The following is a 14551-nucleotide window of genomic DNA, read 5'->3' as shown; positions in this document are numbered from 1 at the left end:
GCTGGGGCCAGCGAGGCCGGCATCGGAGCCTGCCTTGAGGCAAGGCCGGTACTGGGGCCTCCGAGGCCAGGACAAGAGCCTGCCGAGGGGTTAGGCCGGTGCTGGGGCCAGCGAGGCCGGCATCGGAGCCTGCCTTGAGGCATGACCAGTGCTGGGGCCTCCGAGGCCGGGATCGGAGCCTGCCGAGGGGTTAGGCCGCTGCTGGGGCCAGCGAGGCCGGCATCAGAGCCTGCCTTGAGGCAAGGCCGGTACTGGGGCCTCTGAGGCCGGGATCGGAGCCTGCCGAGGGTTTAGGCCGCTGCTGGGGCCAGTGAGGCCGGCATCGGAGCCTGCCGTGAGGCAAGGCCGGTACTGGGGCCTCCGAGGCCAGGATAAGAGCGTGCTGAGGGGTTAGGCCGGTGCTGGGGCCAGCGAGGCCGGCATCGGAGCCTGCCTTGAGGCAAGGCCGGTACTGGGGCCTCGAGGCCAGGATATGAGCCTGCCGAGGGGTTAGGCCGGTGCTGGGGCCAGCAAGGCCGGCATCGGAGCCTGCCGTGAGGCAAGGCCGGTACTGGGGCCTCCGAGGCCAGGATAAGAGCTTGCCGAGGGGTTAGGCCGGTGCTGGGGCCAACGAGGCCGGCAGCAGAGCCTGCCGTGAGGCATGACCAGTGCTGGGGCCTCCGAGGCCGGGATCGGAGCCTGCTGAGGGGTTAGGCCGGTGCTGGGGCCAGCGAGGCCGGCATCGGAGCCTGCCGTGAGGCAAGGCCGGTACTGGGGCCTCCGAGGCCAGGATAAGAGCCTGCCAAGGGGCTAGGCCGGTGCTAGGGCCAGCGAGGCCGGCATCGGAGCCTGCCTCGAGGCATGACCAGTGCTGGGGCCTCCGAGGCTGGGATCGGAGCCTGCCGAGGGGTTAGGCCGCTGCTGGGGCCAGCGAGGCCGGCATCGGAGCCTGCCGTGAGGCAAGGCTGGTACTGGGGCCTCCGAGGCCAGGATAAGAGCCTGCCGAGGGGTTAGGCCAGTGCTGGGGCCAGTGAGGCCGGCATCGGAGCCTGCCTTGAGGCAAGGCCGGTACTGGGGCCTCTAGGCCTGGATAAGAGCCTGCCGAGGGGTTAGGCCGGTGCTGGGGCCAGTGAGGCCGGCATCGGAGCCTGCCGTGAGGCAAGGCCAGTACTGGGGCCTCCGAGGCCAGGATAAGAGCTTGCCGAGGGGTTAGGCCGGTGCTGGGGCCAGCGAGGCCGGCATCGGAGCCTGCCGTGAGGCAAGGCCGGTACTGGGGCCTCCGAGGCCAGGATAAGAGCTTGCCGAGGGGTTAGGCCGGTGCTGGAGCCAACGAGGCCGGCAGCGGAGCCTCCCGTGAGGCATGACCAGTGCTGGGGCCTCCGAGGCCGGGATCGGAGCATGCCGAGGGGTTAGGCCGGTGCTGGGGCCAGCGAGGCCGGCATCGGAGCCTGCCGTGAGGCAAGGCCAGTACTGGGGCCTCCGAGGCCAGGATAAGAGCCTGCCAAGGGGTTAGGCCGGTGCTGGGGCCAGCGAGGCCGGCATCGGAGCCTGCCTTGAGGCATGACCAGTGCTGGGGCCTCCGAGGCCGGGATCGGAGCCTGCCGAGGGGTTAGGCCGCTGCTGGGGCCAGCGAGGCCGGCATCGGAGCCTGCCGTGAGGCAAGGCCGGTACTGGGGCCTCCGAGGCCAGGACAAGAGCCTGCCGAGGGTTTAGGCCGGTGCTGGGGCCAGCGAGGCCGGCATCGGAGCCTGCCGTGAGGCAAGGCCGGTACTGGTGCCTCCGAGGCCAGGATAAGAGCCTGCTGAGGGGTTAGGCCGGTGCTGGGGCCAGCGAGGCCGGCATCGGAGCCTGCCTTGAGGCAAGGCCGGTACTGGGGCCTCCGAGGCCAGGATAAGAGCTTGCCGAGAGGTTAGGCCGGTGCTGGGGCCAACGAGGCCGGCAGCGGAGCCTGCCGTGAGGCATGACCAGTCCTGGGGCCTCCGTGGCCGGGATCGGAGCATGCCGAGGGGTTAGGCCGGTGCTGGGGCCAGCGAGGCCGGCATCGGAGCCTGCCGTGAGGCAAGGCCGGTACTGGGGCCTCCGAGGCCAGGATAAGAGCCTGCCGTGAGGCAAGGCCGGTACTGGGGCCTCCGAGGCCAGGATAAGAGCCTGCTGAGGGGTTAGGCCGGTGCTGGGGCCAGTGAGGCCGGCATCGGAGCCTGCCATGAGGCAAGGCCGGTACTGGGGCCTCTGAGGCCAGGATAAGAGCCTGTCAAGGGGTTAGGCCGGTGCTGGGGCCAGTGAGGCCGGCATCGGAGCCTGCCTTGAGGCATTACCAGTGCTGGGGCCTCCGAGACCGGGATTGGAATCCTGCCAAGGGGTTAGACCGGTGCAGGGGCCAATGGCCAGCATCGGAGCCTGGCGTTAGGCAAGTTCACTCCTGCGGCCTCCAAGGTCGGGACCAAAGCCAGCTTAGGGGTTTGACCGGTTCAGGGGCCAGCGAGACCAGAACTGGGTCCTCCCATGAGGCAAGGCCGCTGCGTGAGCCAGCGAGGTCTGGATCAGTCCACTGAGTAGCCAGGCCACTACTGGGACCATCAAGAGTGGGATTGGTACTTGCAACGCAGCATGCACAGAGAAATATCGCAGAAAATATAAATCAGACGCTTCTCTTAATCAGCAATAACTAGGAGGAAAAGGGCAACAGGAAGAGGTTGAGCTATAGAAAGGGCCCTATAGTGAAGCAACTAATGTGATCAATCAGAGGGTATGTAATACTGGAGGACGGAGCCTCTTTAAAATACAGGAGGTACATAAACAAATGTATCAAAGTAAATCACCAAAGAAGTGTGGGATGGAGGGAGGGGGAGGGAATGGGACGGGGGCTGGAGGAGGGCTAATTGGATGATGTGTGCTTGTATATCCTCTCAAGTCTTGTACTCCAATGTGATTGATATATGACTACAATGCACCAATTTAAAAAATAAATTAATTAAAAAAAATAAATATATAAATATATGATAGTTTCACCTAAAAAATAGAAAAAATAGATTCTCTGGTAAGAAAGAAAGCAAAAAAAAATATTGAAATGTTATCTTTAAGTCATCAAAAGCTTGGTATCAGAGAAATGAAACTGTTATGTGAGATTATCATTTTTAATTTTGGATAAATTGCTATAATACTAGATGTCAATCACTAAGCCAAGCATGGGAGGGAGGGATAGGGAGAGAATGGGGTGGGGATCGGGTGGGGGCTGACTGGGCAATGTGTGCATGTATGTCTACAAAAGTATGTATCCCACTATGATGTATGAATACAGTGCACCAATTAAAAATAAAAAAAAGAAAAAAAAAAGAAAAAAAAAAAAAGGTTGAAGTTTGTTGTAAAATCAAAACATAAAAATGGCACTAATTTTTATTTTGAGGATTTTTGTTAAAATGATGGTTTAAGCTACTGACTATTAAGATGGATAAATTAGATATAAAAAACAAATGTTTCTAAAATATAGACTGTGAACATATATCTGAGAACTAAATGTGTTATGTATCTAGATTCATCTAAATGTGTCAAAAGAGTTTATAAGTTAAAGGTGTATGGGTTTTATATTTGTATGTGAGCTGACTAATAAGATTTTTTTTTGTCATTTTTATTCAAAGATTCAGCATTAAGACCTGGTTTACATCTGTTTGTCCTGACTGAGTAAATGTCTTATTCTTGCATAAGAAAAATATAATCATCTATCAGGAAACAAGTTTATTTTTATTATTAATGCTGTTCTCTAAAATTATAAAATTCTAGAGCTATATGATTCTTGTCAATGCTGTTAGCTTACATAGACTTATAGATACCAGTGCAGCCCAATGTAAAAATGGGTCAATGGACTATCAGAGCTAAGCCAGTGTAAAAGATTGGGTCAATTTTCAGAAAACTCTGATGGATATATTAATGAATTTCAAAACCTGACTATTATGTTTGGTCTAACAAAAATGAGATGCATACCCCGTTGTGTCTCTGAAACTTAGACTCCCATTAATCAGCTTTTAAGTTTTGGCCTTTGGGGTTTCTCAACAATAGAGAGAGGTAGAAATAATCACCAGAGGAGACAAATGCAGACACAGGGACAAGTCCATTTAACAGCCCTAGCATTGGGTAATAAGTCCTTGCCTCCTCAAAGATAGAAAGAGGGAAAGAAGCTAGAGGCCTGGCACCTGCCATTATTTCAAAGCGCCTGAGCATTGTGTCCTGAGCAGAGTCCATCTGCACCTGGGCTGCACCACCTCTGTAAAGAGGAAACATTGGGAAGCATGTTGCCCTTATCCCTGAAGGGAAGTGAGGCCATCTGCTCCCACCATGGCTGCCCTCAAAGACTGAGGATGCCCAAAGCAAGGTGCCCTCTGATCAGCCATGAAACCATCTGGATATTGCAATAAAGAAGCCTGGGTGATTCTTGAGGTGACAGGTGAAATATTGATTTTTTTTTTTTTTTTTTTTTTTTTTTTTAGATACAGGGCTTAGTTCTCTGCTTGTTTTGTTTCTCCAAGAGTATTTTTCTAAAGAGCTTTATATTGTACCTGGGGTTAAAAGCACCCCAAGGCCAAATAAGTTTGTAATGTCTTAAACCTGTAAAAAAAAAAAATGTTGAGTCTACTCTTGTATCCTATCGGGTCTGATCCTGATGACCAGCCTCTAACTAACTCTGATGTGAAATGCGTTGTTGATGAGAGTAGCTTCATAACTCAAGAAACTCAGAAATCAGGCTATGCAGTAGTGAGCCTTCAGGAGGTAATGATAATAAAAAAGAGGCTAGCTCCTCCAAACACTTTGGGAACCTGGTTAAGCATATTCACCATTAACCTATGTGGCAAAAGTACAACCAAATAATTGTCTTACTCAAAACCTAAAATAGGATTCTCCCTTGAATCAGCTTCTCCCAAAATGAAAGAGTCCTTTTGACATTCTTAGTACTTCTGCAGTTTTTTTTTTTTTAATCACAGGGACACAGTTCCTGGATTCATATGTCTAAAATTAAAACTGTCCCTCTTGGAGACTTTGCAGGAACAAGGCCCTAAATTCAGGAATAAGCCTCCAGATGCTGACAAGCCCTGTGAACACTATTCCTGTGAGCCTTTAAAGGATTTGAAGGTATTATTCAGGATAAGTTTAAAAGTGCCTGTTAAATTTGTGCACTAGTATCCACCTCCAGTTCATCTGAATTATCTTGGTGGCTGTCCCCCTTTGCAAAAATGATAGGTTAACATCTTGATGGGATAAAAATTTATATTCTTGGCCAGTATACTTTACATCAGTATAATGGTATGTCGTTTAACTGTTGTCTAAGGCTAAGAAATATTCCATGTGATAAAGATGGTTATATTTAAAAACTATTCAAAAAGTTTGCAGTGAGGTCCTATTAAGATAATTTCCTGTGTTTTCTACTATCTCTGTTTTCTATGATTATCTAAATTTCACTTCAAAAGTAAAAATTAACTCTTGTAAAAAAAAAAAAAAAAAAAAAAAAGACAACATGAATGAATCTATAGGATGCTGGGCTGAATGAAATAAGCTATACACTGGAAGACAAATGTCACACAATCTCACATGTAAAACCTAAAAGAGAGCCAGGAGTGGTGGCGCACGCTTGTAATCCCCGCACTTGGGAGGCTGAGACAGGAGGATTGCACAAATTCAAAGCCAGCCTCAGCTACTTAGTGAGGCTCTCAGCAACTTAGTGAGACCCTGTTTCCAAGTAAAATATAAAATAGGTCTGGGAGTATAGCCCGGAGGTAGAAAAGCCCCTGGGTTCCACCCCCAGTACCATAAAAATAAATAAATAAATCCTAAAAGAGTAAAACTCATAAAAGCAGAGAGTAGACTGGTGGTTACCAGAGGCTAGGGTGAGGGGATAGGAAGGAAGTGGGGAGATTTTGGTCAAATGGCATAAAGTTTCAGTGCGGAGGAATTTGCTTTTGAGATCTACTGAACAGCAAGGTTACTATAATTAATGTTCTATATATTTAAAAATGGTAAAGCTGGGCATGGTGTCAGACACTTGTAATCCCAGCATTTGGGAGTCTGAGAGAGCAAGGATAGTGGTTCAGGGACAGCCTCAGCTACTTAGTGAGGCCCTTTGCTATTCAGTGAGACCCTATTTCAAAATAAAGAAAAAAAAATAGGGCTCAGAGGTAGAATGCCCCTGGGTTCCATCCCCAGACCCGCAAAAACAACAACAAAAAAGGTAAAGAGTAAATTTCAAAAGTCTCACCACAAACAAGTAAGTGAGATGATAGATATATTAGCTTAATCTAATTATTTCACACCAAATAAATAAATCGAGTCATCACATTGTACCATATATATATATATATATATATATATATATATACAGTTATGATTTGACAATTAAAACAAATAATACAGACAATTAAGTACAAATGAAAAGTCATGGTTTGGGGTGAAAATGAGCCTGTAACTACAACCAAAGAGCGACTTAACCCCGGGCAAATTATGAACGATATGGAGTCTGAGTTTTTATCTACCTCAGAGTTATGGTGAAGGTTGAAGTAAAATATATAAAGTAAACTGTAGAACTCCTGACAAATATTATGTGTATAATCAATTGATGGCATTATTATTAATCTTTGTTAGGCTCCATTCTCTTATCTGTAAAATGGATATAAAATGCCCTTAGTTGTTTCTTAGAGATTATAGGAAGTTTATATAAAAAGCCAAAAACAAACTGGTGTTCACCCAGTGCTGTTAGCAATCAGGGAAATGCAAATCAAAACAAGACTGAGTTTCCAGCTGACTCCAGTTTGAATGGCAGTCATCAAGAATACAGGCAATGACAAATGCGGGCTAGGATACAGAGAAGTAGGTAGGAACGTTTACACACTGCCGGTGGGATTGCAAATCAATGCAGCTACTATGGAGGTCAGTATGAAGGTTCCTTAGAAGAATGGGAACGGAACCATCATTTGACTCAGCCATACCAGTCCTGAGTATCTTTCCAAAGGAATTGAAGTCAGAATACTATAGTGACACAGGCATGCCCATGTTTCTAGCAGCGCAAGTCACAAGAGCCAAATGATGGAAGCGGACTAGGTGTCCATCTATAGATGAATGGACAAAGAAGGACATGCTCACTCAGCCGCAAAGAGAAAACAAAATGACATCGTCTGCGGGAAAAGAGATGCAACTCAAGAATATTATGCTAAAGGAGATCAGCCAGGGTCAGAAAGTGAAGGGTTAAATGTGTTCTCTCGTTTGTGGAAGCTGGAGAGAAACTGGGAAATATACCAGTAGAATAGTGGAAGGGGGTTGCAGAGGGGAAAAGGGAGGGGAACAAAGGAGGGGAACAATGAAGGAAAGAGTTAAAATAATGTTATGTACATATATGAAATTACCAGCACCAATTTCAGTAATATGTATGGGAAGGTCAGGGTCAGGTAGTGAGGTGGGACTGGAGGGATACTTCCCAAGTGCTGCGTGCATGTCTGTTCCCGTCACTGTGAACCTCCCCATGGTGTAGAGTTACGGTAAAAGCATATATATTTAAAAAGAACATTTGCAAAAGTCCAAGTGAGAGATGATAAGGTAAGGCGAAGGAAAGAGGGCCGAGGAAGAGGCCGGACTTCCGGGACAGCATGAGGTAGAACTGATGGGACTTGGTGACACAGACTGGGAACATGAATTTGGAAATAACTAGTATACATAATATAGTCCAGTTCTTGGAAAACTAGAGTGAGAAAACCGGGTGTGGTAACTTGAAAATACTGATAGCCAGGAGGCCGGAGGAAGAGAGAAAACCAAAGAATGAGGGAGTGAAGAAATGATGGGAGTAGAAAAGAATCAGAGGTAGAGCCCCAGGAACTCTGGGAGGAGACTGATGACAAGTACGGGCGTGGTCAGTACACATTCGCGCTAAACTACAGGGCAATCCGGGACATCAGTGACACGCAGGGAAGGAGTTTCAGCATTGAAGTTGTGTTGGAGTTGCACAGTTCCCAATGCCAGCACCCTTATCCGTCCTTTTCCAGATCCTACTCACCTTGAACAATTAATTCTACCTCTGTTCTGTCACTCCCAACCGGATTGACTCCTTCGCACACATAAATTCCAGAGTCTTCCATCCTCATAGCAATTAAGGTGAGAGTCTCGTTCCCAGAAAGGAGCTGTAGGTTGCCATCATCTAATTTCTTGCTCCAGAAAATCTCTGGAGTGGGCAGACCCTCGCTGGAACACGTTGTGGTTACAGAGTCCCCTTCCTGCAGCCTTGTGGAGGGATGCACAGAGATAACGGTGTTCTTGGGTGAGACTGAAAAGATAGGGATGCATTAGCAGTGGCTGAGCATCGTCTCCCCAACAGGGGTATGAGCTTCTTTCCCCGTCCATTCCCACATGCTTCCACAGATTTGAAAAGCTTTCTCTGCCAAGTAAAATACTGAGTCATTAAACAATAGTCGGTCTAATTTCAGACTAACTTGATTACTTTTTTTTTTTTTTCAGTACTGGGGATTGAACCCAGGGGCATTCTACCTCCAAGTTACACTCCAGCCCCATTTTTTATTCTTTATTTTTGAAACAGGATCTCACTGAGTTACAAAGAGCCTAAGTAGCCAAGGCTGTCCTCAAACCCGGATCCTCCCTTCTCAGCCTCCCAAATGTGGGGATTACAAGCATGCACCACCACACCCAGCTAACTTGATTACTTTTTTTATGTTTGGTGTTTTCAAATGGTCATTGATATTCAGAAATTAAGAAAGGCCGTTAGAGTCCTATGGCTCAATCTTATAAATAAGGGTAGGAGTCTCATCCTTACCACATCCAAGTCAGCTTCATCTTTTATTTTTTAATTATTAAACCCAGTGGCATTCTACCACTGAGCTACAACATTCCTTTTAGAACTCATTTCTACTTCTACATTTTGAAGCAGAGTCTCACTAAGCTGCCGAGGTTCTCACTATGTTGCTGAGGCTGGCCCTGAACCTGAATCCTCGTGTCTCAGCCTCCCAAGTACTGAGATTATAGTCATATAGCACCACACCTCGCCAGCTTCAATATTTACTGAGAAAGGCAACCCACTGTCTTACAGAACAGTCAGTTTGATTTTGGAACATCTTTAACTAGAAAACCTTCTCCTTTTGAGCTGAAATCTTTCTCTTTGTAAATAGCTTTTATACAATGATCATAGTTCAGCCAGCCCTCTGAGGTTACAGAAGTTAATCCTTCTTTCACACAAAACAGTTAAAGCTCTCCTGTCTGCCCTTTGCATTCTCTGGGGGAAATATCTCCTGTGTTGACAGTCCTTCTCCAAACACTGTCAGAACCCTCTCGTCTCATTCTCTTTAGGCTACATCTGTTATAGCAGGAAATGGTTCTTTTAAACGTAGTTCCCAAAGTGGAATATGGTGTTTTAGTATAAAACAGAGCACACGAAGGACTCACGCTCATACACAATTTTAGGACAATAAGACTGTCTCAAATCTCCTATCAGTCTCAGAAAGAGGGGAAGCAATCAAACCCCATTGCCTTGGCCCACCTGATGAGCATGTGTACGTGTGAGGATGTGTGTATGCATATGAGGACACTCACACAGAATAAGCACGCACTTTGTCAACTTTCTAAACATATGAAACTAATATTCCAAAGCACATTATACAAGTCTGCAAAACATGATTAAAAACATTTGAGTCGATTTCGTACTCTCCAAGTAGTATTACGATTCTCCTTTGATAGGCAAGGAAATAGAAAAACGAAGGAACCCTGGGACATGCAATTAACAGCCAGAAATTAAGCTCACATACTTTCAATCCAAATCCGATGTTCATTTTGCTAAATTACACTGTTGAAAAATATTCTTCTCTCAATAAATAAAAATGCGGTAAGAACTGCAAACAAGTTTCTTGTTAACCTAGTTGCTAAGTTTATAGCTACACGTGTCCAAGACTAAGTTCCCATAAAGACTAGACCATTGTCAAAAGCACTTACTGTAGACTTGCAGTTCTTTAGTGATCTCCCTTTCTCTGGTCACAAAATCACTTTCATCAATGTGTAATTTAGCTCGGCAAACAAGAGCTTTTCCAATATCCTCCACCATAGGCATAAAGGTTACTTCCAAACTCTTGGTTTCCAGGGACTTCCTGTCCATATCTTCTAGAAAGTCCTGATTCCTCATGACATGATGGCCCTTCAGTAACTCTATCTCCAGCCGGTCAAAGGGGTACACTTCCGGAACCAGACACTGGGCCGTGACCTGCTTCCCGACCTCCAGTGGACCACTCAAATGAATCTCCGGATCCTTAGGGAAAGCTGCAAAGGCAAAGGAATACACGCATGGGTTTTCCGATCTCTAACTGCATTTGCACAATGCAGGTCAAATCTAATGTTTTTGTTAATACCGTCCTTTGTTGGGGGAATATACTGGAGATTGACAGGGATATTCTACCCCTGAGCTTCAACCCCAGTCCTATTTTACTTATTTATTTTTTGTTTTGTTTTGATACAAGGTCTCACTTAGTAAACACTCTGGCCTCAAACCCATGATCCTCCTTTTTCAGCCTCCCATGTACTGAAATTACAGGTGTGCACCACCATGCCCAACTGTTAATACAATCTTAATGCAGCAGAACTGATGTTTAAATTGCTTTTCATGGTTTTAAGCGGGCTCAAGAAGCAAGAATCACAATCAACCACCGATTAGAAGATTCTCCAGTTTTGATTCTTGTATATATTAAAGCATGTATGTTATTAAAGAAAGGGGAAAAACTCTAATGTTAATTAAAAATGTATGTGTCTGCCATTGCTCTATAGATTAACAAATAATTTTGGTTTATCCTCACAATAAGCCTCAGAGATAGAGACCACATTGCACAGATACAAAACCTAGGACTTAGTACCTTTGCATAACTTATATAAGGTCACAGAGCAAGTAAACAGTTAAATTGAAACTTGCACTTGGAATTTCTATTCCTTTGTAATGCCACTACAGGTAAACATTATATCACATTCTCTTATTTTAGTGAGGGTAGACGGAGCTCCACTTTACAGATAAGGAATCGAAAGCTCAGAATGTCCTGGCAAAGAGCAGTGCTTGTGCAAGATGGGCTAAGAAATGACAAGAGTGGCAGCTTTAAACAGTTGGTTGACTTCTGCAAACAGTGTCTCTGGCAAGAATTCAGACACCAGAAAGGTACACCTGGGTGAGCTTTCAATTCTGCACTGGCTTCCTGAAGCGCCTAACTCAGTGACCCAACCCGGGCTCCACTGAAGCTTACAGGGCGAAGGAGCACACCGCACGTTCCGCCTCTGCCAGCCTTAGCTTGTCATTACATTCTCTCTCGAGGTAACATGTTGGTGGATTCGAGACCGTGCAACAAGAAGAACACAAAGGTCCCAGCTCCAAAGAACATTGCAATCAAATGTGGCATGGAGACAGAACTGTTGAGCATAATGAGAAACAGCCACAGAGGAAAAGCTCAAGCGAGATAATTAAAGCCAGAAGGGTCCTCATCCCCCCTTTTTCAGTCTTCAGCTATTTGGTACTTGGGGGCAAAAGACAGAGGAACTGGCAGTGCTTTGCCATGTGAACACATGGTGTTTTTAATTTTTCCACCAATTATTTCTGTCCCTTACATTCTGTGAGAAATGTGCCCATAATCCATTTCGTTTTATGACAGGTAATATAAGAACTTGCTACTTTGCCCGTATTTACATAACGGGACCTCTGAAGGCACTCAGAAGGCTGCACAGACATAAACTATGTGCTCACAACTAGCATAATTGAAAGCAGCCGCCAGGCGCAGTTTCTTGGGGCGCTTTACCAACACATGGGGCTTGTTGAAATTTCAGCGAAGGTTACTGGGCAAGGCTGAGCTCCAGTTTAGTAGAAAGGAACCAGTGTAACTCATGAAGATAATCAAATGAGGTGTTCGTGAAGAAACGACCATGTGTGAGTACAGGGTTTTAGAAAGAGAGGTCCTTAGTAACCAAAGATAAGCCGACCATGGTGGCGCAGGCTTGTAATCCCAGCATTTGGGAGAGTGAGACTGGAGGATTGCAGTTTGCAGCCAGCCTCAGTCAGCTACTTAGTGAGGCCCTTTGCAACTCAGTGAGACCCTGTTTCAAAATAAATAATAAAAAAATAGGGCTGGGAGTGTAGCTCGGAGGTAGATGCCCCTGGGTTCCATCCCCAGTACTTGGAAAAAAAAAAAAAGTAACCAAAGACAAACTACTGGCATGAGGTTAGTTTTTACTTGTCTTGATAACTTTATTTGCTAAACTGAGAATGGAGTAGAATGTATTCTTGGCAGGCTGTTAAACCGGGAAAGCTCCTTCACATTCAAGAGGCAAACCTTTCACTATATGAATACCTGGGAGGTTGGTACTTTATGGTTAACAACAACAAAAGGTCTTGAATTTATCAACACCAACACTAAATCAATGAAATGTTTGTATGTATATATTACTATGTCTAAAGGGAATTTTTATTCTGAAGCCTATTACTGAATTAGTCTGTAAACTGACATTAGGTACCAAATTGCATAAGGATAAACGAATGGAAAATCTCTGTAGCATAAAATTCATAAATCATTTAGATGCATGAGCAAGTAAATATATACGGTATAATCAAATGGAAGTTTTCAGAAATGAAGAACAAAAGAACCTTAGAGATTTTCAAGGTGAAGGAAATCAGCCCCAAGTAGGCCGAGTCTTATGCCTGCCCTCACGGTGGCGAAGATAGAACCAAGAAGTCAAGATGTGTGTTCTGGTCTAATGCTAAGCCTCAGCTGTCCCTAGCTTTCTATATGTCATATGTTGTCTATCCAGAGACCTGGACACGGATATATTATTTTTAAATTTTTAAAAATACATCCTTTAAAGCCAGGCGTGGTGGCGCATGCTTGTAATCCCCGCGCTTGGGAGGCTGAGACAGGAGGATTGAGCAGGTTCGAAGCCAGCCTTAGCTGGCTTAAGAGAGAGAGACCCTGTTTCCAAATAAAATATAAAATAGGTCTGAAGAGTGTAGCCTGGAGGTAGAAGGCCCCTGGGTTCCTTCCCCAGTACCACCAAAAAAATAAAAATAAATAAATAAATAAAAATAAAAATACATCCTTTAAAGACTATTTGAAGCAAAACTGAAAGAAACCCAAGATTCTTGAAAGCACTCACAGTAGATCTCCACCTGGATTCCTTTTTCCAGCTTTGAAGATCCGCAGGTTGCTGTGCACAAATAAGAGTGTTCATTCTCAAAGCTAACAGGATCCATGGTCAGGGTGGACTCGGTCCCCTCGTTCCTCACTTTTGCATTTAACGGACTGTCTATCTGGGTTCTCCAAGAGAAAGATGGAGACTTGCAGCCCGTGGTGCTGCAGGTCAGTGACACCGTGTCACCAATCTGAGCGAGGACCTTGGATTCGGGGGATGTCTCGATTTTAAAAGCTTGAGCTGCAAAAGCAAAATAACAGAAAAGCACACTTACCACAAGTTGCTCTAGTATTCTACCGCCTCGCCTCTGTTCTACTAAAAATGTTCAAAATCCCGTCTGGCTCATCTCTTTCCTTAACTGCTTCAAATAAACAAACTGCAAGGCAGCCAAAGAACAGTGAAATCGCCGCTGAGGAAGGTGCTGGAGTCATCCTCACTCAGGAGAATGCTCAGCTCGACCTCAATGCCCATTTATCAAGGTTGTTTTCTTATTTTTGCTAAGTTCAACCTCATTATCAAGTACAGGAAGCTCAAGCGAGAGACCTCCTACAGATAGAATCCACACTACTCATTTGATTTTGGGGAAAGGATATCAAAACACATCCAAGGGCAGCTCTCACTACAACAGTACACTGGCATCTAGCAAAAGTCAATAGCACATTCTAAGTTATGTTCAATTAACTGTCCCCATTGTTTAAGATTCTGGTGCCTGTCTCCACGACCACAGCAAAACAAAGTGCAGCTCAAACCAGGGCGAACAGGGAATGCTAACATTTGAAACAGACCCAGAAGAACTTACAAGCTGCAAATACTATCCAAAGTATATTGGAAGCTCCAAAGATCACGAACATCTTCCCGGCCATTCTAAGCTGCTACTGTGAGGAGAAGGTAATGGTTCCGGAAGCCTCGTTTCCCACCTGAAAGTGCCTGGGAACTCTTCAGCTCCCAAAGCCAGAGAGGCTCAGTGTGAGGGAAATTGAAAGTCTGCTCTTTATAAAGGGTCTTGCTGCAGAGGCGGAGGGAAATCCCTTTAAGGGGAAACCCGGGCCAGAGCCAGGGGAAAAATTTAACTGACACCCAGCCAAGTCCCAGTATTAACCCCTTCAGCGGCTGGCAGTGTTGAAATTGCTCTGTCCTGGGAAGATAAGACACTTTCAAGGCTTAAAAATGCAGGATGTCTTTGCTGCAAGATAAAAGACAATGCTTATTGCAGAATGAAGCGATCTGGGTCCAATGGGGTGGGAGATACTCTATTTTTTGAACTAAATAAGTAACCACTGTTATATAAATTGATTTTCTCTACTATAAAACATATTTGTAACTCTAAAGTAGAGATCACATTTTCTCTTACAAGAAAAAGTTTTTTTCCTTTGATGAGTCTTTTTTTATC

At 45.5% G+C, this 14551-nt stretch overlaps 1 protein-coding gene across 3 annotated transcripts in view; it reads right to left on the bottom strand.

Annotated features, from left to right (window-relative positions):
• The window catches only part of VCAM1 (vascular cell adhesion molecule 1), a gene marked incomplete at both ends in the record, with an annotated part of 30349 nt that extends 16325 nt beyond the window's left edge, over positions 1-14024 (bottom strand). For 2 of the 3 annotated variants that reach the window (XM_080690630.1, XM_080690632.1), the window contains 4 exons: positions 8006-8272; positions 9946-10266; positions 13126-13401; positions 13961-14024. In XM_080690630.1, coding sequence (XP_080546756.1) covers positions 8006-8272; positions 9946-10266; positions 13126-13401; positions 13961-14024 — 928 coding nt within the window. The remainder of the gene's footprint in view (positions 1-8005; positions 8273-9945; positions 10267-13125; positions 13402-13960) is intronic. The other variant, XM_080690631.1, reaches the window with a different exon arrangement.
• Between the last annotated feature and the right edge of the window lie 527 nt (positions 14025-14551).

Source organism: Muscardinus avellanarius (genome assembly GCF_963383645.1).
Source record: "Muscardinus avellanarius genome assembly, chromosome: 3".
NCBI classification, from domain to species: domain Eukaryota; kingdom Metazoa; phylum Chordata; class Mammalia; order Rodentia; family Gliridae; genus Muscardinus; species Muscardinus avellanarius.
Note: the sequence above shows the minus strand (reverse complement) of the source record. Positions and strands in the feature narration are given on the sequence as shown.